General features: G+C 37.3%; 1 protein-coding gene across 1 annotated transcript; it reads right to left on the reverse strand.

Moving 5' to 3' along the window:
• Positions 1-1,091: 1,091 nt before the first annotated feature.
• POC1A (POC1 centriolar protein A) lies at positions 1,092-23,866 on the reverse strand. The gene is made up of 12 exons (XM_070933696.1): positions 23,778-23,866; positions 22,865-22,949; positions 21,992-22,163; positions 20,835-21,014; positions 19,269-19,376; positions 16,549-16,664; positions 14,473-14,606; positions 11,445-11,513; positions 10,469-10,615; positions 7,000-7,059; positions 5,703-5,858; positions 1,092-1,256 (listed from the first exon to the last, which is right to left on the reverse strand). Exons 1-12 carry the CDS (start codon positions 23,793-23,795, stop codon positions 1,158-1,160), a joined length of 1,344 nt encoding a protein of 447 aa, XP_070789797.1. The 5' UTR covers positions 23,796-23,866; the 3' UTR covers positions 1,092-1,157.
• Between the last annotated feature and the right edge of the window lie 2,364 nt (positions 23,867-26,230).

Consider the following 26,230-nt stretch of genomic DNA (forward strand, 5'->3'; position numbering starts at 1 on the left):
GTGTGTTTATACTTGTGATAAAGGCGGAAAGACATTTCTTTATACATTTCTTTTTACTACATTCTTATTTTTTTCTTTTCTATTTCTCTTATTTCCTTTTTCTGTACCTTCTTTTTCTTTTCTTGTTTCAGTTTCTATTATTCTATTATTATCAGTTTCTATATTCTTGTATTTAAAAAACACCAAATTAATGAATGTTTCAGGGGGAAGTAATTACAAGTATCATTTGTAAATAATAGAAGTATGGGGTAGGCAGTTATGGCAAATAAGTCTATGATTAGGAACAAACGTACAGATCTGAAACAGACAAACAGAGAAAATATACTAAAGGTTCTGAGGTTTGATAACCAGACAAATAATGTTCAAATTAACATTAAAATACAACAGCAATATACTTTTTTTTACAGAGAAACGTAATATCAGAAGTATGTGAATCAGCATGGTGTATTCATTTAGAAGTTGGACAGGATGAGGAAGATCCAAGTTCAGAACCACCCTCAGCCACGGAACTTCAGTGGAGGACTTTAAACAGATTATCTCATTTCTCAGCCCAACCTACCCCACAATTTTCTTATATTGGGAATAAAAGGAAGTGGTGGATGGGATACTCTGCTAAATAAAACACCTAGAATTCCTGGAAGAAAAAGCAAACAGAGAGAAAGACATGTATAAACCATAGATCTCTCTGTGTAAATAATATTTCAGTTCTTCTGGCATTCGAGATTCAAGCAGAAATCATGGTGTTTTTTTTAAAAAAAAACAATTTGAACTTTATGCAGCACATTTGTAATTGAGACATCTTCCATTTTTTAATGAAAAACTCCCACAGTGTGTCATATGCATGAATGCACCGACACACAATACTTCAACAAGTCTACTTCAAGTTCGAAAAGATCGGTTTCAAAATAAGAATATCCATTTCTACTTTCATTTCATTTTTGTTTAGATTTAGATTTGAAATGTTTTTGCTAAATAAACCTTGGACATCAGAACAGTAAAGCCAAGCAACACATCTGGCCATTTTTAATAAGAAAGGAAAGTTTAATCTTAACCAAAATGTATTTACAAACATTTTTAGCTATACAGTTTATTCTAATAAAATATGTTTCACTTTAAAACCATTCACACGAAATGTCTTCATCAGCTTTGGGGGAGAATCAGTTAGCTTTGCTCTGAGCAATTTTTTGTTGATTCTCAAGACACTCCTTCAGCTTGTCTTCTGTTAATGTCAATCTTTGTTCTAGAATGGACACAGTCTGCAAAATGAGAAAGATAATGACAGAATGTGATAGGGTTAGCATAAGTCAAGACAACAATTCTATGTAACTACTTAGAACAAGTCAGATTCATGTGAGAACACCATCTGAAGAAATATCTGTAATATTAAGCTATGCTGCCCATTTTATTTAAGGATACCATGGGCTGTTTTTCTAAGAAAGGAGTGCAATAGAATAAATTACTAAAAAGCAATAAACTCACACAAAAAATCATGCACTGGCAAAAACACAATATTGCAGAAGAAAACATTTCGCCACATTACGTATCAATTTGCTGGCCATTCCCTATAATTTAATGGGAAATTATTATCTAAAGTAGAAAAGTATATAATTTGCTAAATAATTCATTACTATTAATCTTAGCCTTTGAGAAAAGCTAACATTGAAAAGAAAATATAGCCTTAATTCCACATTAAGGCTCAGCAAGCAGAAAGGATGGAGAATTGTCCTTTTTCCAATTTTGCTTCTCCTAATAATTGATCTTACAGCCTCAGGAAGAACAAGCTTGCTCTTTTATATGTTTGTTTTGCTTCTCCAGCATAGTATTGTCTACAAAACATTAAACAATATTGGACCCAACCCCAATCTAAAAGAACTCTCTGATCATCAAGTATAGGGGGAGACCCTTTCAGAAATTTAGTGACTTCCCTTGCAATTCAAGAGCTTCCTTGAAGCAGGAGTAGAATAAGGACTGGTAAAAATATTTTGAATTAAACTTTACTCTCATCCCCACAGGTATGAGTGACAGCAACTGACTGACACCAAAGATGGCAGTAACGTACATTCAAGGTCACCGTGGTAGAGCAGTAATTTGTATGTCTGCAATGAAGTATCTGATAAGAGAAAATTTCTTGTTGCTTGCAAAGAAATATCAGAAATAAATCCATTTTGAAGCTATAGCCAAGATTTTGTTTTGCCGACCACAGAAAATTATGAGAAGATTGGGAGATTAACTTTTGCGTCTTTTTTTTTTTTTTTTTTTTTTTGTCTTTGTATGTGTGCCTTCCAGTTACACATGGCAATTTTACTCCTGGCAATTGCCTGGATAGGTTCCTGCAATTTTCTTGGCAAGATTTTCAGGAATGGCTTGCCCTTATCTGCTTCCCAGGGCTCAGAGAGTGACTAGTCAAGGTCACCCAGTTGTCTTTGTGCCTATTGCAGAATTAGAACTCATGGTTTCCCAACTTCTTGTCTGATGCCTTAACAACTAGACCAAACTGGCTCACTTTGCAAAAGCCTAGCACATAATAGCACCAGGCTCATATATATTACTAGGAAAGCTAAATTATCATTTTTCATTAGATACCAAATTATTACACTCTTAGCAATTTACAACATCTGCTAGAATATCTTACTGTCATGAAGCCAAAATAATAATGGCAACAAGTTTCCTATTACTTCCATGTTGAGTAGCTGATGCTATAAGTACGCCATTAATCCCTACAGATAATCCTCAATTTACAACAATTGGCACTGGAATTTTGATAACTAAGCAATGCAATTGTTAAGTGAGTCATCATGTGGAGACCCAATTTTATGACCATTCTTACTACAATTATTAAACAAATTGCATGGTTGTTAAGTGAATCACATAGTTATTAAGCAAATCTTCAAGTCCACTGCAACAAATTAACTTTGCTTGTCGGAAGCTGGCTTGAGAAGATTGCAAATAGCAATCGTGTGATTGCAACATGCTGCAATCATCATAAAGGTGAGCAGTTTGACAAGCCCCCAAATTGCATTCATGTGACTGCAGGATGATGCAATGGTTATAAATTCGAGGAAGGATCGTAAGTCATTTTTTCTGAGTTCATCGTAACCTCAAACCATTGTTAAATGAACATTTGTAAGTTGAGGACTAGCTGTAGTAGGGAAATGGGCCAGGTACAGCTTGGGAAAATACTATGCAACGAAGTTTGTTGAATGATACAGAGTTCTACACAATGGGATTAAACAATCTGGTAATGGTTCCATTAGTTTCCTTATCCTCTTTTAAGCCTTATGACTGATTAAAAAAAAACACATATTTAAAATGATTGTGGCTATATAGTTTAGACAGATTAGAAAGTAGAGTGACACTCCTTCAGTAACGTGGTATGTGTTTAGATCCCTCTGCTGTTCATTCTAGGGTACTAATCAAAGAAGTGCTAATAGTACGATATAGTTCTTGCTTGAAACTTCTTCAAGTTCACTGCAACAAAGCTTTTCTTCTGGAATTTGTCACCATGGAGGAACAATATAGAAAAAACTCTTACCCAACCCAAAATATCTTAAAGATTGGGGCCAACATGCAGTAATGAAGCAAAGTTTTCAAGTCAAAAAACATTTTAAACCTACTAAGCATGGACTACTACAGACTATTTTTTTAAAATATTGCAGATAATAAGCATTACATACTGTACAATAAACACGAAGTAAAGTATTTTTGCGTACATGAATAAAAGGACTACATAAAACGATCAGAATATCTCCATTACCCTCAGTATTTTTACAACTTTTTTTTTTTCAGGAATGGCATTACATATGTCCAGTAATACTCAAAAGCCTCCCAACCACATCCAGAGAGGCAGTTAGCCATTCTTAATGTCACTGTCCTGGCTGAACTAAAAGTTTCTCCGTCCCTAGGCCATGTGACTCTCGGCCAAAAGCAGGCACCATTCATTGCAGCCACTCTGAAAATAGCACCCGTTTTCGGGACACAGCTATGAAGCCAAGGATGCTAAGGCACATAGAGGCCTGTCCTCCTTCCCTCACATGAGGGAACTCTTCTAAAGTTAAATGCTCATTTAGTGACAGGGGTTGGGTAGGATGGCGTGGGACCCAGTGGAGTGGGAACTGGTCCAAATCTTGCAGGGACCCTCAAGGACAGGAAGCAGAGCACAGGGTGCTTCAGGGGTGGAGAAAGCCTGGGACAGGCAGGTCTGGGCCTGTACTAGCCCTCCCATGGCTTTCCCCATCCCTGAGGCACTCTATGCTGTACTTAATGACCAGCACAGTCACTTAATAACCACACTGGGAAGAGCAGGGAATGCTCAAAGCAGTGAATGCAGCCCAGAAATAAAACATTGGATACACAACTGAATGGATAACATCATCATCATCATCATCTCATGATCATTTTGCTTAACAACCATCACAACTTGCAAACATAATGGGCAGGTTCCATTATGGTCATAGGTTGAGAATTATCTATAGGGTTATATGCCTCACGCCAATCCAAATGAATTCCCAAAGCAAAATTCTTTTATGAAATTTTCTGTACTGTACTCTTCTAATTTCCCTGAGACTTTTAAGATTCAGATTTGCCATCATTCTTCAGATTGGGAAGCCATTCTCTTTTTTCTTTATCTGAAATCCGGATGTGGAAAGTATCACACAATTCCAGCCCTGTTATTTCTACTAATTAGCATCTGCATTTGAACACTTTCATGTGTGCATGCATATATGTATTTTTATATTTGAACATAGCAGAAGACATATTCCAAAAAAGAGCTGGCTGGGGCAAAAATTGAATTAATTGAATTAATAACTATATTAATTAACCTGCATATATCAATTATTCTCTTCACATGTAAAAATACGACGACATACTCTGAGAAGTGACCTGAGCATTGGAAACCTCTCTAGGTTTCCAATCTGAACTAGCTCTATGCCAGTAAAAAAAAATAGCAAAAAATGGGAAACCTGATCATCTCTTCTTATATAAATGTACTAAACTTTTCCAATCATACAGTCCAACTTTAAAGAAAAGTCACCTCACAATTTTCCAAATAGGATCACACTGTATATAAATCTATCACTACCACCACCCACAGTGTCTGTATACGGAAAATACTGTATAGGGAAAATACTGAATGCCAGGAACCTCTGTGGCATGTTGGCTAAGGAGTTTGAATAAGAGCGAATCAAGGTCAAATCCAACCCATTGAATCAATCACTATCTCTAAGCCAAACCTATCTTGTCTGTTTTGGGGAAAAAACTGGATAAAAGAATGACATATATGCCTCCTTGAGAAAGAATGAAAGACAAATGAAAGTTAAAATGTCAAGCTTTTTGCTATGAACACTTATTTATTAGATATGTGTGTCACCCCTCTAGTCTAGTAGCAACTAGCATGTAAGGCAGGAAGTTCCTAACTATAAATTATGCACACAAGCTGATTCCAAACATTAGCAACTTACAGGCAAAGAAATGTAAAATGCTGTGAATCAGAAAATTCTGCTTTGCCTCCCCTCACTAATCCATTATAATGCAAGGCAAGTATACAAGCATTTTTTGTTTACAACTTAATTTTCATATGTAGTTACCCAGAAGTTTCTTCATCATGTTCCTCACACTGATTCTTCCATAACAGCATGATTCCATTGTTATAAAACTATTTATAATATTATGACATTTCATCAAAATGCCGAAGTCTTCTCTACCTGAGTGAGAACATCCAACTGTCCCACGATGTGCTGGAGAGTAGTGGTAAGCCCAATCTCATCAAACTGTACTTGCTGTTTTTGGATTAATTCTGCCGTTCCAGCTTCTTGAGTTTTTTGTCTAACTGGAAAATCTCCAGAATCCATCCCCAGTTGCTGGAGGATGAGAGACACAATGAAGGTAATGAAACAAAAGACCTGTCACTCTCATCACATACACATTTAAATTGGCACAAACATATGCAGAGAAGCTTACGGCACAGAAGAGGTGCCTAAACCAAGGAGTTGTGCCAATGTTGCCTTCAATCTCCATGGTTGGGGAACAAAGATTTGAAGAAGGAAGCTGATTTTGTTACAGATCTTCTGTTTCTTGTTGCTGGAGGGAGATGGTGGCAGTTGTTACCTGCAGTTTATGTCTGGGACCTCCAGGAATTGAAACAGCAAAAACCTGGAGCAAAATCAATGGCAGAAAGGTGCAAGTCCCAGAAAGCTTGCAAGCCGGCAGGCAGGTGACTGCTGTGGTACGAGTGTGTTGCAGGTGCACCAAAGATGGGAAGAGTGGCTGCTGCGGTCAGGCACAAGTGCAGTCAGATGGGGAGGGAGGGACAGTGTGCAGGAAAGTGGCAGGAGCAACTTACTGAGACGACTTGAAACCTTCCCTCTGGCTTCCCCATTGACTTTACTTGTGGAAAGCCAGCCGGGAAGGTTGCAAATTGCAACGACATGACCGTTAATTAATTGCCAAGTGCCTGAATCATTATCATATGATCATTAACGTGCTGGACAGCTCAAACTTCAAGGACTGATTTTAAGTACCACTCATTTAGCACCATTCTAAGATCAGTCACTGAACAAGTGATCAATAACTGAGGATAACCTGTATACAAATATGAGAAATATGTCTTATCAGTTTGAGGGTGAGCTTTCATCCATATTCTGATGACACCCAGCTATGTATCTCCATCCTTGGCTGGACACGAGATCCAATAGATGAAGGAAAATCCACATAGGCTTATTTTTCATTTTGGGCATATCCCCAGAGAGAAAATAATGAAAAAGAGACAGAGAGAGTGTGTGTGCGATTATAAACTGTATTAAGCTAAATTAAATTTAGTTTTGTCCTGGCCCTGACCATGTTTGAGAATCCAAAGAATGTATGTGGCTCTAATCTAATAAAAGAAGATCATTTTCATGTTAAAATATTGTATGTAAATATTTTTAATTTTTTAAAATATTTTTAAAACGTATTATAAACAAACAATAGTCTCCTGATAAGTATACATTCAATTTGGCTTACCTTTTCATGTCCGTAATTTCCAGCTTTTTGTTGCTCGCTATAGCCAGTGTCCATCGGTTTCTGCAATCAAACGTTTGAGAAGAATCTGTGTTATTCTACATGCTTGCAATTTCACTATAAGCATCCAGATATTCAATCTGCCTTCCCCAAATCTCAAGTCCTATACCATCCCTTACTTTAACAAATGTCCCATCAATTAAAGAATATCATCTGGCAGGCCTGCCTGGTGGAACATCTTCTCCTACCCCCAAGTCAGACTGGCTCTGACCCTAATAGACTTTTCCAAGACCCTGAAGACTTCACTATGCTCCCAAGCATGGGGATCAAAGTTAAATGGCTGTACTGATGGTTGTTTGGATGTCAACTATTTATTTTGTCTTCTTGTTGGCTTTGTTATTAGCCACCCAGAGTCACTTTGAGGAGATGGACAACCATTTAAATCCTGACTGGCCTTTTCCTCTGTTTATAGTGCAGTCATTTTGATAAGCTATTGTTTGTTTGTTTTATCAAGAGTCCTGATTTTAAATAACCCATGCTGGACTCCTGTTGTCTCCTCTGGTTTTCTTCAAACCAAAACCTCTCCAACTTTATACCTTCAAATTTCATCATTGCAGTGAAGGAATTGATGCCTTCAGACCCTCAATCAAGGAAATGTTCACGCTTGCATAACAACAAAGTGGCTGTTTGGCCATAAAATTATTCTCCAGATGCATATTTTGAGCTCCACAATCAATATAAAAACATCAACTATTGGAAGGGAAACTATGTAATTATACTGGTAAAGAGATGACACTTATTTTAGTTCATTGTTCCAGTTCAAAATTTATTCAGCACAATAGAATGTTTAATACTAACAGTAGATGGAATCAAAGCCAGAAAAATGTTAAATGGAAAGATAGAGAAATGAGTGTTAGTTCAATTATCAGCCACTAAGAATCCTTATTATCTAATTGTTTATAATCTCTACTAAAATATTGGAATTGAAACAGTTGTGGGATAGAAAGGAGAAAAAAAGCAGTCTTTATTTGAATCACTGATTATTCTTGTTAATTAAGTTGGCCAAATTAGACAAAACAATGTATCTACAAATAATATTAAAAACATCAATGCATTGAGAACTGAAGAAATGTTATTTACAGAAGCATAAATTCAATAATAATCTTGTAAAACAATTTCTAATGATTTTATTTATTTATTAAATTTTTTGCCACTCGTCTCACCCAAAGGTGGCTCTTTTATCCAGTATTAAAATATTTCACATATTTTCTTCACTATAACTTACAAGAACTCTACAAAATCTATCTGATAGGCAATAAATCCATTTATTGTAGTATCAAGACCCAGTAGGTGTACCTTTTCTCTCAGGTAGAAAGCTGACAGATAAACAAAGAATGGAGTCAAAGCATCTTTGGTCACTTCAGATTCAAATGTTCTTTACTCTTTGCCTTGGAATGTTTCATATATTTTAACATTCTAAAATTATTAACCCGCCCTATCAATTATTTTTATTTTTTACCCACTGCATTATTTTTTAAAATCTATCTGTAAACTAATGATAATTATCAGTGACAAATAATTATGTGAGAAATGCTAAGTAAGGAATATGTTAAAAAAAAAAGAAAGCTGAAAATACAGAGCACTAGACCTATTTTATATTAACATTTCTTTCAAATAGAGCTAAGAATTAGGTCACTGTATTATGGTTCCATGGTTCAAAATGGTAGAGTGTATCATAATAAGAAAAATCGGCATGTACAGTGGTTAGAAAGTCAGATTGTTAAACATGTCTTTTCAGTTCTATCCACTAACACATGAGTTTCTTTCTACTACTTTTAGTGTTTTCCTTGTAATAACAGCACCCATCAATTTTAACTCAAATAAAATTTCTAAAGCTCTACAGCAGTTAAAAACTTTCAGTTATCAAAATCAATCCACTTCTATTTCAAATTCTCTTGATCTTTCTGAGGATGAATTATCATCACTACTGACAGATTATCAGCAAATACCGTATTTTTTGGAGTATAAGACGCTCCAGAGTATAAGACGCAGCTTACTTTTTGGGGAGGAAAAAAAATATCTGCCTACCAGGTATTCATCTGGCTAGCATCCTTAGCCTGGTCAGCTTCAGCACATTAGTTCGCTGATTTTGAGCATGCACAGTTGGGGCTGAAAAAAGCTTCAAAAGCACTGCTGATCGTCGGAGGGAGCAAGTGAAGCTTGGAAGGGGTAAGAGAAGGCAGCAGCTGTTCCAGGTAGCCATTTTGGGCACCACGCATTGTGTTTTAAGCCTCCAAATGCATTGCGTTTTCGGGCTGTGATCGGCGGCGATGTGCTTTGGCGATCCACGCAGTCTTGAAGAGCTCTCAAACAGAGCATTTGGAGGATGAAAACGCGACACGGGGAGCCCAAAAACACAAACCATTGTCGGGGGCAATCTCTGCAGGCAGGAAGGGGTCGTGCGGAGGCTGAAGGGTGGGAGCCGGTGGGTGAGTGGGGCTACATTCGGAGTATAAGATGCACCCAAATTTTCAGCCTCTTTTAGGCGGGGAAGTGTGTCTTATACTCTGAAAAATACGGTATATGGAAAAAGCAAACAAGATGAGAGCCGATATAATGTAACACATTGGTTATAGTGTTAAATTAAGATTGGGAAAATCTAAATTCAATTGCTCTTCAACCAAAGACTTTGCTAAGTTAAAAAAAAAAGGCCAATTGCATTTTCTGAGGCCAGCCCACCTCCTGGTTGTATTACAGGTAGTCCTTGACTTACAACTATTCGTTTAGTTCAAAGTTACAACCATTTGTTTAGTTCAAAGTTACAATGAAAAAAGTAACTTATGACTGTTTTTCATACTTACAACCCTTGCACCATCTCCAAGGACACGTGATCAAAATTTGGGCTCTTGGCAACTGATTCATATTTATGAGGGTTGCAGCGTCCTGGGGTCATGCAATCCCCTTTTGCAACCAAAGTCAAGCAAAGTCAATAGGAAAGGCAGATTCACTTAACAACCATGTGACTAACTTAACAACTGCAGTGATCCACTTAAGAAAGACCGTAAAATAGGGAACGATTCACTCAACTAGAGTCTCACTTATCAACAGAAATGTTGGGCTCAATTATGGTCGTAAACCGAGCACTGCCTGTACTGTATTAAATAAATATAGTAGTCTTATTATCTAAGTTTGGTGTTATGATTAAGGTATCAGGCTAGAAACAAGGAGACCATGTGTTCTAGTTCTGCATTATGCACGAGGCCAGCTGTGTGATCTTGGGCCAGTCACTCTGTCTCAGCCCTAGAACTAATGACAAACCATTTCTGAAAGAGCTTGCCAAGGACTTGTTCAGAAAGTTTCTGAAAATTGCACACTACCAAACAGAAGGGGGGAAAAAAATCTAAGAATTCAGGATATACTGTTGTGTCAAACCAGAAGAGAAAAATCTAGAATAGCAATTCCATCAACTTACCATACCATTAAAACAGCCATTCATATGCATAATGGAGTTCTGTGTTTTCAGATTATTACCATAATCATTTGCATTCATAGTATATTTCTGGCCTTGTATTGTATCACCATAATCAGCAGCATCGAAGTTTGTCTTCCAAACCATTACCTACGAAAGTAAAATTGTAAACATGTTTAAATAATCAGACTCAGGATCATAGGAAGTTCATTTCCATAAATTCATTTCCATTTCTTTGTCCCATTCCAAATTCTTTCAGAATACAACCTGGAGTTAACACGTTATTCATGTGCACAATAACATCACATCACTGATCCACAAAAGAGCAGAGAGAAAATACTAAACGTTGTTGTTGTTGTTATTTAAGCTAATGAAACATTCATTTCATCATATGTGAACCTTCTTCCCAAGGAAGCCCAGAACCACTAATAATAAAATGAGGAGCTTTAACACTGACACTTCTTAACCATCAATGGTTAAAGACAAGGTAGCCCTTTCCATATGTCTACTTCACAGAATTCCCAACTCTTTTGACTCAATGGGCACATTTTCTAATTTCAGAGTAGGGCACAAATGCTCACAAGCACTGGTTGATGAGTGGAGGGTTTTCTTGCCAATTCACAAAATAATTGTCACAGCAGGTATAATCTGTTACAAAACAGCAAATGATTAGGTTACTCCCTGATGCCCTCTCTAAGACATTTACTGAAGGCACAATTAGATTGGTGAGCATGGGAGTGTTCATGCAGCATCTGTTTGCAACCCCCAAAGCCAAATGCATCTTTTCTTGCGGTTCAGCAATCACAGGAAACAGCACAACTGCTTCAAGGAACTGCAGTTAGGGCACTATATAAGCATACCCATGCATTCCAAAGCACTTTTTTGCCTTGGAATCAAACGGCTTGCACAGTACTTGTGAGCACACACTATTTCTGCCCTATAGGTGTACTTGCTACAGGGTTATTTACAAAAGCAGTACCTGCTCATCAAAGCCTCCAGACGCAAACAAATCTCCTGTTCTTGAAAAAGAAACACAGGTAGCTGGTCCCTATAAGGTTAAAAGAACAACCATTTAGTATAGATTGGAGGTACTAAATATCCGTGTGAAAGCCGATGGCATATTTTTCCTATTACCCTGTTTCCTCCAAAATAAGACATCCCCTTATAATAAGCCCAATCTGGCTTTCGAGCGCATAGCAATAAGGCCAAGCGCTTATTTCAGGGTTCAAAAAATATAAGACAGGGTGTTATTTTCGGGGAAAACATGGTACAATACCCACACTAAGCTATTTGAACAACAATATTGATTTTGATTGGATCTATATAGAACTGTGCATATAAATAATATGTACAAAATAGTGCTCTTTTCCTTAATGGTAGTCTACATTGTATTCTTTTTAATTTTATCTTGTAAATTGCCTTGAGATCACTTTGTGTTGAAAATCTGGCATGAACTCATTTTAATGAAAATAGATGAATACAACTGTACTTGATTTTCCCTAAGAAGTCTTTATTGTTCCTAGATCACTCTTATTTCTAAGTCATACACAACAGTATCCACCATCCCACTGAACAGCAATAATCTCCCTAACAGATGATAGATGACTGATACATGAGTCATGAAGCATGGTTTCCTTAACAATCACGTATCAACAATGGTTCTACGCATTCATTCCAAACCTTGTTTATAGTTTAAGGGAAAAGTACTGCATAAATGAAGATACCGTACTTAAAATGCAGTCAGAATATATCAAATTGTGTAGCTGTAAATGTCAGCAATTAAACTCCATCTCCCTAACAAGCTTTCTGGTTTGAAAAGTAAGCACCATTGTAATTAAAGACAGCAATGTAAACTTAGCAGTATTCTCTATGTAATCAACTGGCAACTGATTCCGGTACAGAAATATGTTACGTCAAAGTACATTTAAGACATCTTGGGCTTTTCCTATGAGTAAGTATCCCAGAGAAGTAATCAACTGTTAGATTATAAACCATATTTGAGCCAAGCAATGTCTTTAGTACAAACATGCAAAGTTACATAAAAATGTAACAAGCTCTTAATCCAACTAATATTACTCGCAGAATTAACACTTAATTATTAATCCTTGCATCTTTAAGCCTACTTTTATCTATTGTTAATATAATAGATTTAGCTACAGCTCATTAATTAGAAATATGACATTTAGTAAATTATATACTGCACAAAATAAACAGTGCAAAAACATATCCCCAAGTCTTTCTAGCATATTCCTACTAACAACATGGAGAACTTGCTAAAGTCAACTATAATGCAGATGACAGGTTACCAAGTACACAGGAATGAAAACTGGGAGAACAGGTTGTCTCAGAAATGTTAGATTCAAGTATCATAGATAAAAATTTACAACTTTGATCAACATTAAATCAATGGTTAATTAGAGCTTACAGATATAAAAATTGCATTCTATCGTTACCAGAGCCTCCACAGCACGACAGGATCTGTGGCACAGATCCTTACACACTATGCTTTTTTTCAAAGAATTCTCCCCTCCAAAACTCAAACAACCTCCCTCACCCAAATAAGGTCATGCCTTATCTTTGTGAACATGGATATAAACTGCGATGTGCCAGTTCTGTTGAAATCCCATGTGAATATCATGGATATCTAGCTGCATCTGTGCCTTGTAACTGTTTTTGTGCAATAGCGCTCACTGGAAAAAGCAATGAATTCTTTTACTTGTTTGTTATTTAAACTTCTCAATTTCCTTTCATAGAGACTTGGAGAGCCAAATGCTGGTTCTTTGTTGGCTTGGCAGAAGAAGCTCATGCACATTTAGGATAAAATGCTTAAAAGAATATCTTTCATCCTTTCTATTATGATCAACCTCTGTTCAAACTGTAGGAGAAGGAAAAGTGAAGAGAGATAGGACATGTGGCCAGGTGGGCATTTTGCTTACTGACTACCTGCAGCCGTGTGGCTGCATGTTGCAATGTGTTGTATGTGCAGCTCCTTTCAAAAACTCTTCTGCAATATCACTTAATACAAAATGTATCTGCAGTTATTGACTAGAATCAATCGGAGTAGGAATAGCACTTATAAAACTGGTTACTGGTACATTTCTGGGCACAATTCTAAGTACTGATTATTGTACCGATGAAATCCTAAAGAGCTTGGAAGTAGACTCTGCAAAAGATATTACAACATATCACATCAATCTTTCTGGAGCCATTGTTCCTTTACCAAAGACTCATTCTCAAATTACTCTGGATCATAATGGTCCCTTCATAAAATACTGCCACTGCACACACTGCAAAGTTTGCCTGGTATCATTTTTTATAATTTTTTTATGCCCAGCAATTAATTTTTTATATAGTCATGTTTCCCAACATATTTAACCTGTTTTAGCTAGGTTTTAATGGGTTTTGCGCTTTTTAAAACTCTACTGAATTTATAGTTGTTGTTGTTAGTTGCGAAGTTGTGTCCGACCCATCGCGACCCGATGGACAACGTTCCTCCAGGTCTTTCTGTCTTCTACCATCCCCTGAAGTTCATTTAAGCTCACACCGACTGCTTCAGTGACTTTATAGTTACTGGATTTTAATTGCATTATTATTATTTTATTCTATTTGATTTTATTAGAATTTTAACATATAAACTTTTGTGAGCCTTGAAGTTAAAAAAAGACTGATCTTTTTAGAATATTGTATGCTATTAACCAAACTGCTACATGAGATTTTTTTAAAAATTGGTTCTTGGGAAAATCTGAAATTCTGAGAAAATGTTGGAGCATATTTTTTTTAAAAAATAACACTTAAATCAATTGATTTTCAGTTCAAACATAATCACACCAAAATATGCCTTAAAAACATTTTTGTAATGACATCTGTATAACTGAACCTCTACAATATGTAAAAGGTATAAATGAATTCATCTGTAAGTTATATATAACAACTTCTGCTATAGAATTGTTTACATAGTTATTGCATGCACAAATGCTATATAATACTTCTGAAACAACTCTCCTTACCTGGTGACCATGCAAGGTATACAATAGCCTGCCTTCTAATAAATCCAATATTTTTAGTGTTGAATCATTAGAAGCAGTAATGAGGTAGTTTCCAGAGGAATGAAAGGACAGGCAATTCACTGAAGCACTATGAACTACAAAAAAGAAAAAGAAACACAAACAAATATTTGCATGTCACATTAAAAAAAAAAAAAAGATAAAGTAGTCCCTGTGGACTACTGTGGACAGCATTGTCCGAAGATATTTCTGTGGTCATGTGGCCAGCATGATATCACAGAGTGCTGTTACCTTCCCAAAGAAGCAGTACCTATTTATCTACTCACACTTGCATGCTTTTGAACTTCTAGGTTGGCAGGAACTGGGGCGAGGACAGGAGTTCACCCCATTGTGTGGTGCTCGGGTCTCGAACCTGGACTGCCGGGTTTTCCAGCCGACAAGCCCAATGTCTTAACCACTGAACAACCGTGCCACCTTATGTTACATACATTCACTTAAATTAAAGGTATAAAATAGAGAAAAGTGAAATAATCATTCAAATAAAATAACTGGAAAAAATTAACTCTTAATTTGTTACAGTACAGCTTAGCTCTCAAGCATCCTCATGTAGAAAAAACACTGGTGCAGTTTTATGTGAATGGTAACAAATATGAATTTTGGACAGATTAATGGCACTGCACCTCAGAAATGTCCCAAGTCCATCAAAGAACTGTGAGTTCTAGGCCTCTTTTTGGCATGAAAGCCCCCTGGGTGACTTTGGGCTAGTCACTCCCTCTCAGACCAACCCACTTTACCCGCTTAGCTCCCTCCCCCCATATCTGCCCTTTGGGCCACCCTGCACCCTGCCTTGCTGCAGGGTGCAATACACAGCCCCAAGAAATAAAGCTTTAAACACTGGAGCAAAAGTTTGCTAGAGAAGCTGGGTCCGAAAAGGAGACCGCAAAGGCAATGCGGCACTGGGTGCAAAAGGCAAACAGTTGATGCGGGAACTGGGAGAGAAGGCAGATGACAAACAAATACTTGCTGGTGCTTTTTAAGGCTTCCCAAAAGCGTGGCAAGCACTACAGAGCTATGCAATTCTGAGGCTACTTGTTGCCCCATTTGCTACCCCACAAAGCAGGCTGCAGGGTGGACAGAGATGAGAAGAGAGATGGGGGGGGGGGGTGGGGGGAATTGGAAGCAGTCCCTGACCTTATTGAGGCTCAGGGCCAGGAAGGACTGAACCTGGAATAACTTGGATTGGGGCAGGTACTCTCTTAATGACCTGTGAAGCCCAATTAATGACTGCCACAGGGAAAACTGGGATTGGCATCATAAATCAATGAGATCAGGCAATGCCTCATTTTGTGACCGCAGACTTACAATGGAAATTCCAGTCCCAATTGTGGCTGTAAATTGAGGACTACTTGTAGTCATGTTTCATTGTGAAATAAACATATATACTAAAGATATAATATCACCATTTTTCAAATATTTAACTGCCTAAAGTTAATAGTACTGTCCATACATAATATTTATTTTATTTTATTTATTTTATTTTATTTATATACCGCCCTTCTCCCGAAGGACTCAGGGCGGTGAACAGCCATAATAAAAACAATGTCCAAAACAGAATTTAAAAGCAGTACGATAATAGTACGATCAGAAAGGAATTGGGGGCTGCATTGTTTAAAAAAGGATATTTTTATATAAAAATGATGTCCGCATACTGCTTAACTTTCAAAACAAAGTTCTTCATGCAGTCAAATATGAAGTCCTTTCAAATGTTCATTAGGAAAAATAGCAAAAAAACATGCTTTTTTCATTATTTATTTATTTATTGGTTCGATTTATATGCCACCCTTCTCCGGAGACTCAGGGCGGATTATTGGGAGTTTATTGTTCTCTGACACTCTTACAATAAACTTAGCAAATATTCTGTTAACTGGTTACATGGGTTTTGTTGCTCCCATAACTACAATTTAATGAATGGATTAGAACGGACTGAGTTTAGAGAAAACACTAAAATGGACTCAATCAAATCACATGATGATGTGCAGCAGTGAGCACAGCCAGTCTAACAATGCACAGGTTACTTACCTTGATAATGTTGCAGCAGCCTGTTCATCCTGACATCCCATACTTTCACTGTGTTATCAGTGCCAGCTGAAGCAATGGATGTACCACTGGGATGAAAGTCCACATGGGGGACAAACCTGTAATGATTAAAAATGAAGGAAAAGATCTAAACCAAAAATGAAAAAAAGTTGCTCAAGTGTTGTCTTAAAAGTTACATGGTTGATCTGTTTCCTAGAGAGTTTTTTAAAAGTGCTGCTTGACTAGTGAATACTTCTTAAACTTTCCTGATAAAGCAAACCCATCAGGGAATTATCTCATTAAAAATATGTATGTGACAGTATACACCTTACCCCTTTAGAAGCAGAGAATCTGCAGAAAGGGTCATAACATTTTTGTTCCTCCATTTTCAGATTTGAAAAACTTCTGTTGGTTGATTGATCTTAGAACTTAGAATAACAGAGTTGGAAGGGACCTTGGAGGTCTTCTAGTCCAACCCCCTGCCCAGGCAAGGAAACCTACACCACTTCAGACAAATGGTTATCCAACATCTTCTTAAAAATTTCCAGTGTTGGGGCATTCACAACTTCTAGAGGCAAGTTGTTCCCTGATTAATTGTTCTAACTGTCAGCAAATTTCTCCTGAGTTCTAAATTGCTTCTCTCCTTGATTAGGATCTCCTTGATTGATCTCCTTGAAGGGAGGCATGAGCAATGCTCATCCCGGGGACACATTGCCTTCTTGCAGCAGGATAAAGGTACCGTATTTTTCGGAGTATAAGATGCACCTTTTTCCCCCCCTAAAAGGGGGTGAAAATTTAGGTGTGTCTTATACACCGAATGTAGCCCCGCCCACCCTCTTGACCCCACCCTTTGGCCTCTGCCTAGCAGCAGTTACCTCCTTGCATGCAAACAGCAAGAAAAAACAGCTCCTTTCAGCTTCAGCACAGCCTAATTAGCACAAGTTGATTGGATCAGTCTCCAGACTCTCAGCTGATTTGCTCTAAGCTGTTTTGCGCAGGGCTCTGCTGCTTGCTGCAAAGAGGTAAATTGCTCAAGATTTTTTTTTCTCCTTGTGCTAATCAAGCTATGCTGAAAATGAAAATGAAAGTAAAGCAGGCTGTTTGCTGCAATGAGGCAAAATTGCTTAGAGGTAGAGGGAGATTTCTTTTTCTTCTTTTCCTCACCAAAAAAGGTGCGTCTTATACTCCGGAAAATAAGGTACATCACCACAATAGGTATGCAGCTTCTTTACTTCATAAAGCTCAATGCAAGGGGATGGCTAAACCAAGGTCCAGCATTTAGCTCTTACATTTTTAGCTTTGCTTCCCATTTAGAACTGCAAAAGTCTCTCATGGTTACATGATACTCTCTACCTACCTTACTTATTTTCATTAGAAACCTAAACAAGAGTGAACTATGGGATCCATGGGAGCATTAGGACAAACTGAATCCCTGAATCAACAATATGCATAGAGTCTAGTAACTTTCACCAAAGACAGAAGAATGGATCATCCTAAATTATGGGTCTAGCTGGGTTTGACAGAATCTTGTAATAACGTGAGGTTATAAATATTTTAAATCAAGTAAGCATTTTTGTAAGGATGGTGGTTGTACAAGACTACAGGTTTTTCATGAATGAAGGCAAATATACGTGTCCCAGGATAATGTTGCAGGAACCAATCTGAATTGGTCACCGGGACCAGAGGTTTAGTCGTCTGAGCTTTCAGACTTGTGCTGGAGCCCATCCTCAGGGAACTTCTCTCTAGCAAAATGTGTTAGCAAAAAATTCTGTTAGGGAGAAGTCCCCTGAGGATGGGCTCCAGCACGAGTCCAAAAGCTAGGAAGACTAAACCTCTGGTCCAGGTGACTGATCCAGATTTATTTATTTATTTATTTATTTATTTATTTATTTATTTATTTATTTATTTATTTATTTATTTATTTATTTATTTATTAATTATTGAATTTCTATACTGCCCTTCTCCCTGAGGACTCAGGGCAGTGTACAGCCAAAATTAAAAAACATGCAGGACAAATATTAAAAAAAACAATTAAAAGATATATAAATTTGGCCCAATTAAAACTCATTACCAATTAAAACGTTGGATCCTACTACAGTATTTGCATAAAGTTTCAAGCCTGAACTCCCTGAAATTTAGTTGTAGCTCTATGAGAACAGCTTAGAATAAAGGGTACTTCTATAACCAGTCTTCAGTGAAATTCTCTCAATAAATATTCACTCTAATTATAAACTTTATATTCAGCATTCTATAAATCACAGTAAATTATTCTGTACTCTTTGAGAGGCTTTTCTAGTCACTTTTTTATTTCAGCTCACTGGTCTTTTGGACTAATTGTACCTCTGCCAAGCTACCTTTATTATCTTTATCCCCAAGTGCCTTTTATGTCACTCAATAGTTTGAAAGAGCTAAGGAGAAACAGGGTTTTCATCAAGTGTGGGTGGAAGGAAAAGCCCAGCAGTTCCACTGATGGTAGAAATTGTTAGAATTTAACTTAAGTAATAATGCTTGTGGACCACTGCTTTGATTTTTAATATAGCAAAGTACATAAAATTCATTACAAAAACTGCACCACTTTTAAAACATTTTAATTAATTGTTAACCTGGTATGCTGCCTGACTTAAATAAGTGGTATAGCATTATTATTTTTTAAAGAGATATTTCTTTATAGGCTTAAAAAAAATATATAAGACAAGCCCCAATGAACTATAACTGATACTTGCCCACCATGCTCACAAAAAGAATGTATACATTCTCGGCTTGCTTTATCCCAGAGTTTGACTGTTTTGTCATCACTGGATGATACAATCAATCTTCCATCAGGAGAAAACCTGCAGCAAAGACATTTGTGGAAGCACATTTAGTAATAGCCAACGGAAATTATATCTGAGTTATTCTCAGAGGAAAATTACTAGAACGGTGGCAATATTACCTGGTTATAAGGGGCTCTGTGAACCATTCAGAGCGATGTTTCACAAGCAATAAAAGCCCCATTCAAACCCACTGCTTAAAAACAATGAGGTATTGGGCCCTCTCCAAAGTTCACTGTGACCACTTTGAGGGCCTTCTCACATTGTTGGAGGACTCATATACAGTACATGCACCGAAAGCAAGTCCAGCGGGGCTGTTACCAAAACAACCCATCCCCACCCCCATCGCCCAAATGGCTTGCACAGCTATAATAGTTAATAAGACACTTGTTTTAAATTAGAGAACCATTTTTTTCTGTTCCTTCTCTGGCAAGCTATTATTTTACCTATTCTATAGCCAGAACAATGGATTTCTATGGTTTTTTGACAGCTCTTAATATATCAGCAAATAATAATAGACATTCTCAATCAGAGCCTTTCTTTTTGAAAAACATGTTTCCATTTTTCCTGTCCTGTATGATCTAAATTTCTAAGTATTAAAAGGAAAAGAAAACTAGTTAGCAGTGAAGTTCTCTTCATACCTATTTCGAAATGAAACCTATTGAGTTTGATAGTATTTAGCTTCAGTTAAACTTTTTTGAAAGGCCTTCAGAAAAAGCATATTACACAACTAAATACATGCTATTGCTTCTAAAAATCTAAGTTTTTTTCTTTAGTTGAAAAAGCAAGTGGGTGAAACTTCTCCCTTCTTCCATTCATATCATGTAAAACAGCTGATTTTATTCTACATTATTCTCATTTAATCTAAAGTAGTAATTATCCCTTCCAATAAGATAGAGGTGTATAGAAAGGAGATCTGGAATATGAAATGTGGCTAGTTCCTAAAGTATATAGGTAAGCATAAAAGTACATTACAGATCTTCACAGATATTGTTTGAGAGCGCCCTAGTCAAAATATTTTTCTGTTTCTGCAAATAGCATTGCATAGAGACAATGACAGGGTGCACTGTCGGCCTATCCTGCCTCACAACTTTTCTGTCTCCTCTTAGTATACATATTTGAGGAAAATCTAAATCCTCAGGAACAGTTTTCTACTTCCAGAGTTTCCTCCAATGGATAAACAGAATGAGACTGCAGAGAATTTAAGAACAAGGCAAGGCTACTGCACCTAGCTTCCTATGCAATATTGGTCTCTAAGACTTGAACACAGCTGTTGTCACATGACAGTCCGATAACCTAAACATCAGAGGTGTCAAACTCGCATCGTCATAGCAGTGTCACGTGACATATCGCAACTTTTTCCCCGAGCTAAACCAGGCATGGGTGTGGCCAGCGCATGACGCATCTGGCCCATGGGCCACGAGATGTGACAGCTCTGCTATACATTATCACAAAATCATTTTTTTAAAAAAGACTTACTTAGCACAACGAACCCAGTTTATGTGTTGATTCAGGGAAAATAAGAATTTTTGTCTGTGGACAGCCCATACTTTGATTGTTTTGTCATCAGAGGCTGTAACCAATGACTGGCCATCGTTAGAAAAGTGAACGCTTCTGACTGTTGCTGTATGAGCCTTGAATGAAGTCGATTCTCCCTTGCTTAGTTTAGGGAAACAAACACACAAAAATTATGATACTAACTTCGAAATCATTCAGTACTTGTACACATTTGTTTTAACGTACACATTTACATTAACAGAAATTTGTTGAATTTAGATATATACAGTACAGCAAACGGGGGTGAAAATTTAGATGCATCTTATACACCAAATGTATAAGAAAGAAAGAAAGAAAGAAAGAAAGAAAGAAAGAAAGAAAGAAAGAAAGAAAGAAAGAAAGAAAGAAAGAAAGAAAGAAAGAAAGAAAGAAAGAAGGAGGGAGGGAGGGAGGGAGGGAGGGAGGGAGGGAGGGAGGAAGGAAGGAAGGAAGGAAGGAAGGAAGGAAGGAAGGAAGGAAGGAAAGTTCTATTTCAATTTATAGTCTGGAATAAGTGATTAGTTTAATAGTTGTGCAAAATAATCAATTAATACTTGGAGTAATAAAACAGTGACCTACTAAAACTGTGAGGCAACAAAGAAAAGTAGAACATCATGTTAAGCGTTTTCATATAAAAAGAAAAAAGACATGAACACAAGCAAACTGAAAACTGAGAAGCTCTGTAATCAGATGAGGAAAAATCACAATTAGGAACATATATAATTCCATCACAGAAAAACAAATATTTTCTGTATTTATTGTGTGTCATCTAGCCAAATTTTATTTATTTATTTATTCCAAACACAGGTACCAAGTTGCTACCTCAGTGTAAACTGAAGTAGATTTTCATGCAATAAGTAATGTATTTATCTTCTTACCATAGAGTTACAAACAGCAAACAACACATAAAAATTCCTAGTTCAGCATAGAGTTTAAAAAATGACTGCTATAGATCTTTTTTTAAAAAAAATCTTTAAAATTCATCCTATCTTCCCAGGATGCATCATGGATTAAAGGAGATAAATGAATATTTTTTTTCTATTTAAGTAATGATAGGAATCAAGAAAAAAAAGGTAACCAGTATAATTTATTATACTTACACACTTGGAACCCATAAACGAACTGTTTTGTCTCTAGAACCTGAAGCAATCAGGTGGCCAGATGGTGAAAAATTAACACACATTACTGCATCTTTGTGACCCACAAAGCGATAGGCTCTCATCTGAGGTTTCATACTCCAGATCATCAAACAAGAGTCCATAGAGCCACTTACTAAATGAAATAAAAAATATGTTCATTATAATTTTAAATGACTAGAAATAAATCACTTATTTTACAGTGGGAAAAAAGGAGTGGCCAGTTTCATCAAACTACCGATTCAACAGATTTTCCTAATGTACTTCTGGAAGCTCTTCTTAAAAGTAGACAAATAACAAAATGAAGAATGAAAAGCAACTGTGTCATTCCAAACTACTATTACAATTAAGAAGCTGTCTCCAAACTTTCTGGCTTTACGGATAGGGGAGGGGAGAGGATGGTTCGGTGCGAGCGGCAGACAAGTTCCGCTCCATTTGTGCAAGCAGCAGGCACGCATGCCCGCCACTCACACAAGTGGAGCTGTGCACACATATGCATCACTTGTCGCTTCTGCTGGTTCTGAGTGGGCCGCAGGCCAGTAGTGGGCCACGGCCCAGAGGTTGAGGACCCCTGAACTAGGAGGTACCTCCAATTTATCTTTTTTTAAAATCAGAATAATATGTAGTATCCCTTCAGTTCTCTGAAACATATGACTTTGTGCCTAAGATTAACATATTTGCAAACTGCTCTCGTCCCTTAAAGTTAAATGTAATGTTTTAACTCTGTGTGTGTGTGTGTGTAATTAGGACATCTTTTGGAAACTTCACACTGGAGACATCATGATGCTTATTTTAGGAAATAAATCTGAACAAAATGATGCTCAGAGAGTAACTTACCTAGCTGTTTCTTATTTAGACTGAAATCCACACTAGTTATTGCATCCCGGTGGCCTTTGAAATTCCTTTCCAAAGTTGGGTCTTCCTATATAAATGTTATATTGAAACAAATGTTATTTTACAAGAATGCAAACATATTCTTAAATATTCATGTATCTTATGATGGTAAATGCAGGGAGATGCATCCTGCCTCTTTGTTTACATTTTAGTTAATTTTTTGCATTTCTTGTATCATTTTTCTTTATACATCTTGGAATTATGTTAATTTAATTACTTGATGATGTTTATCATACTTCCGTAGAAAAAGAAAAAAAAATCTATGATTCAGAAAATATTTTTTTCAAATCATCTACATCCATTTTTGACAACTGTCACTATTCTGATACTTATTCCTCCCTCTAGGGGTGTAGGAGGAGAGAGGGGAAGGCTTCCTACATTTTAAATAGTGATAAAAAAGATGCATAGGGATACAGGAAGACAAACCTAGCACATGGATTTGTTAAAGAGAAAAATCCCTGCACCCACATAGGGGTTACCAATAAAAAGAAAGGGGGTGGGGGCGTTCTTCCAGGCCCAGAAGGACAGGTCGGGCTTGACAAAGGGGTGGACTAGAACAGGAGTCTCCAACCTTGGCAACTTTAAACCTGGAGGACTTCAACTCCCAGAATTCCCTAGCCAGCAATGTTGCCGAGGCAGCAGCCCACGATTTGGGGGGAGGGGGGGTGAGCCAGCCTAATTTGGCTCAAATCAGCGGCCCAAGCGCGAGTTCTGGCTTCTCGGAGGGCCTGGCTCTCTCCGCAGATTTGCTGCCTCGGGCCGGCCTCGCTTCAATCAATCAATCAATCCAGCCCCACTTTCTCCCTGCCTCTTCGGTCCCTGCCTCCTCCGACATCGCTTCAGCATTGCCCCTTACCAGGCATGGGAAAGCCATCGCGCCCCGAGAGAGCCGCAACGGAACTCAAGAGCCGCCCCGATTGTTGCCGCCGGAGGAATTCAGTTTGCCCGCTCCTCCGACCGCCTTAGTAACGGCGTTCCTGCCTTAAAGGGGAAGACGGCGTGGAAAGGTGGGGGGGGGGAACTCTCCGCCGACACAAAAGGGGCCAACTCGGAAGCGGCCGCTTTTTGTAACATTCTGGTGGAAACTTCTTGCAGCTTAAACTCTGCTTAATAAAGTAAGCGTTCCGTGTGAACACAGCAACAAGGCTGCATTTCATAGTAGGCATTAACATTTTCTTTGAAATACCCTCCATCTATTTTGTTTACTGCTAGTCTCCATTTGAAAGGAGCCAGGAAACTCTTCCTTAAGGTGAAAGCAACCAATAAACGGACACCAACAAATTACCTCTGTGCCTCCTGACTCTTTGGGCACACCCTCTGCATACAAATCTTATTTTCCTCCACTACTAATCTTTGTTCCCTCCCTGTAGAAAAATATTGGCATAGTTGTGAGGATACTACTGTGTATTATGGCTGGCATAGGTGCTGGGTTTTGAAAGACTACTGAGAATGAAATAAATCAGAAAGCTTATATTTTTATCTGTTCCCTGGGCTTTTAGCAGTGTGGAGTTCTGAAAGCACTAAGCCTGTATTCTCCTAAGAGTAAAAGCAGAATGCAGTCTAAGCCATCTTTCAAAATTCACCACACCTGCAACCTTGCTGAATAGTTGTATAGGTTGCAGCATTTGGGAACAGATTCATCCTTTCTTGTTTTGCTGTGTAAGTTAAAGCAGGAAGACATAGGTCAAAACTTGTGTTCATATCACTGTCAAGATTGGCTACAATTCATATATTATCCCCGTAATATAATATATGTATATATATTATTATGTTAAGTATATTATATTAATATATATGTATCTATCTATCTATCTATCTATCTATCTATATATATATATAATATATTTATCAATATACTTACTGATAAATATATTACAAGAATAATTACTTCCTCCCCTTGCAAATCAGGCCCAAAATATATAAACTACTACATCTATTTGCATCCAAATTGACCTCTTGTACATCTTTCTACTACATACTGTAGGAACCCACCCCCACCCCAATTAAAATATTTATTCTTAATATTAAAAAGCGGCAGGATAGAATATTCTCCCAAAAAGATCTTAAAGCCAGAAAGCAGCCCGTCTTTCTGCCATAGGAAAACTAGAATATATGTAACAGGTAACCCAACAATAAAATTAAACTTCAAAGCCTTCTATTCACAATCTATTATTGTAATTATCTCATAGAAATTCTACAATGGCTTCCGATCTACTCCATCATTATCTCTGATCAGCCCAGGAAAAAATATCCTCATCAGTTTTTTAATAATTAACTTTTCCTTAAGATTTTAATTGAGAACTTCCCAACAATTACTTTTCATTCCCCTGAATCATAAACCTCTGTTGTAAATATTTCTGAAGCACCATTGTTCAGAAAGTGTTTCTGTAGGCAAAAACACAGCAGCTCTTGTCAGGTTTTGTGGGCTTAAATATAATAAATCCATTCTCCAAAGTTGATCTATCTTGCCAAGAAAGTTCAGTCCATCACTCAATTTCATTATCTCAGAGTTGCTTGTATTCACGCCTCTTCCAGCTTTTTCCATCAAAACTGCCATAATCAGACTAGGCTCTCTTTCCTTCACATCTGACAGCATCAAATCAAATTCCAGTCCATTAGACTCCAAATTGGTAGTCCAAGATTGGCTAATGGTCATGATTCTTCATCAGCTAATTACATTTGGAAAAGAGAAGAGTAAGAAAGCAAGAAGGTTTAACCCAGCGTGTATCAATCTTAGCAACGTTAAAATATCAGATCCAATAATTCCCCAGCCAGTTTGCATTGTTGATGCATCCTGCATAATCTGGGCAGTAAAACGGAAGCAATAGGAGCAGCAAATATTAGGCTGATTTAGGTGAATATAATTGGAACATGGCAGTAGTGATAGGCCTAATTATTTATAATGAGTATGTTATAGCTATAGATTTTTTTCAGCAGATGGCAGCACCTGACTGCCTGCATGGAATCAGAAGCAAAGCAGTCAGATCAGGTTATAATTTGATGAGGAAAAATAGGCTCATAAACTACACAGAGAAATTCAAAAACATCCCAGAAGAAGGCAGTGGGGAACCACTTATGCATGATTGCCCCCCAAAAATCACAGATGTCCCTGTGAAGGCATTGAGAGTTAAGAAAGGAGATTTTACCCTTACCACTATAGTTATAATTTCTTTTTCTTGTGAATAATGCTTCTAGCCTTATTCTAAAAGGCACAATCAAAAATGATATATATCTATGAAGTCGTGTGTATGAAATGCCAAAAAAATAAGCAGGTATTACTTTATCACAAGTACCTTCTGATTAAATTCA

Source organism: Pituophis catenifer, unplaced genomic scaffold, assembly GCF_029215685.1.
Source record: "Pituophis catenifer annectens isolate HBS135680 unplaced genomic scaffold, rPitCat1.0.hap2 SCAF_2, whole genome shotgun sequence".
NCBI lineage: Eukaryota > Metazoa > Chordata > Lepidosauria > Squamata > Colubridae > Pituophis > Pituophis catenifer.

Bases quoted from the DNA above. Each gene is read 5' to 3' on its own strand.
- POC1A (XM_070933696.1), bottom strand. The intron at 19,377-20,834 runs GTAAGTCTTTTT...TCTTTGCTGCAG, and splicing joins AACTGGGTTCGTTGTGCTAA to GTTTTCTCCTGATGGAAGAT. The intron at 10,616-11,444 runs GTACTGCTTTTG...TTACTTTCGTAG, and splicing joins CTGGAGGCTTTGATGAGCAG to GTAATGGTTTGGAAGACAAA.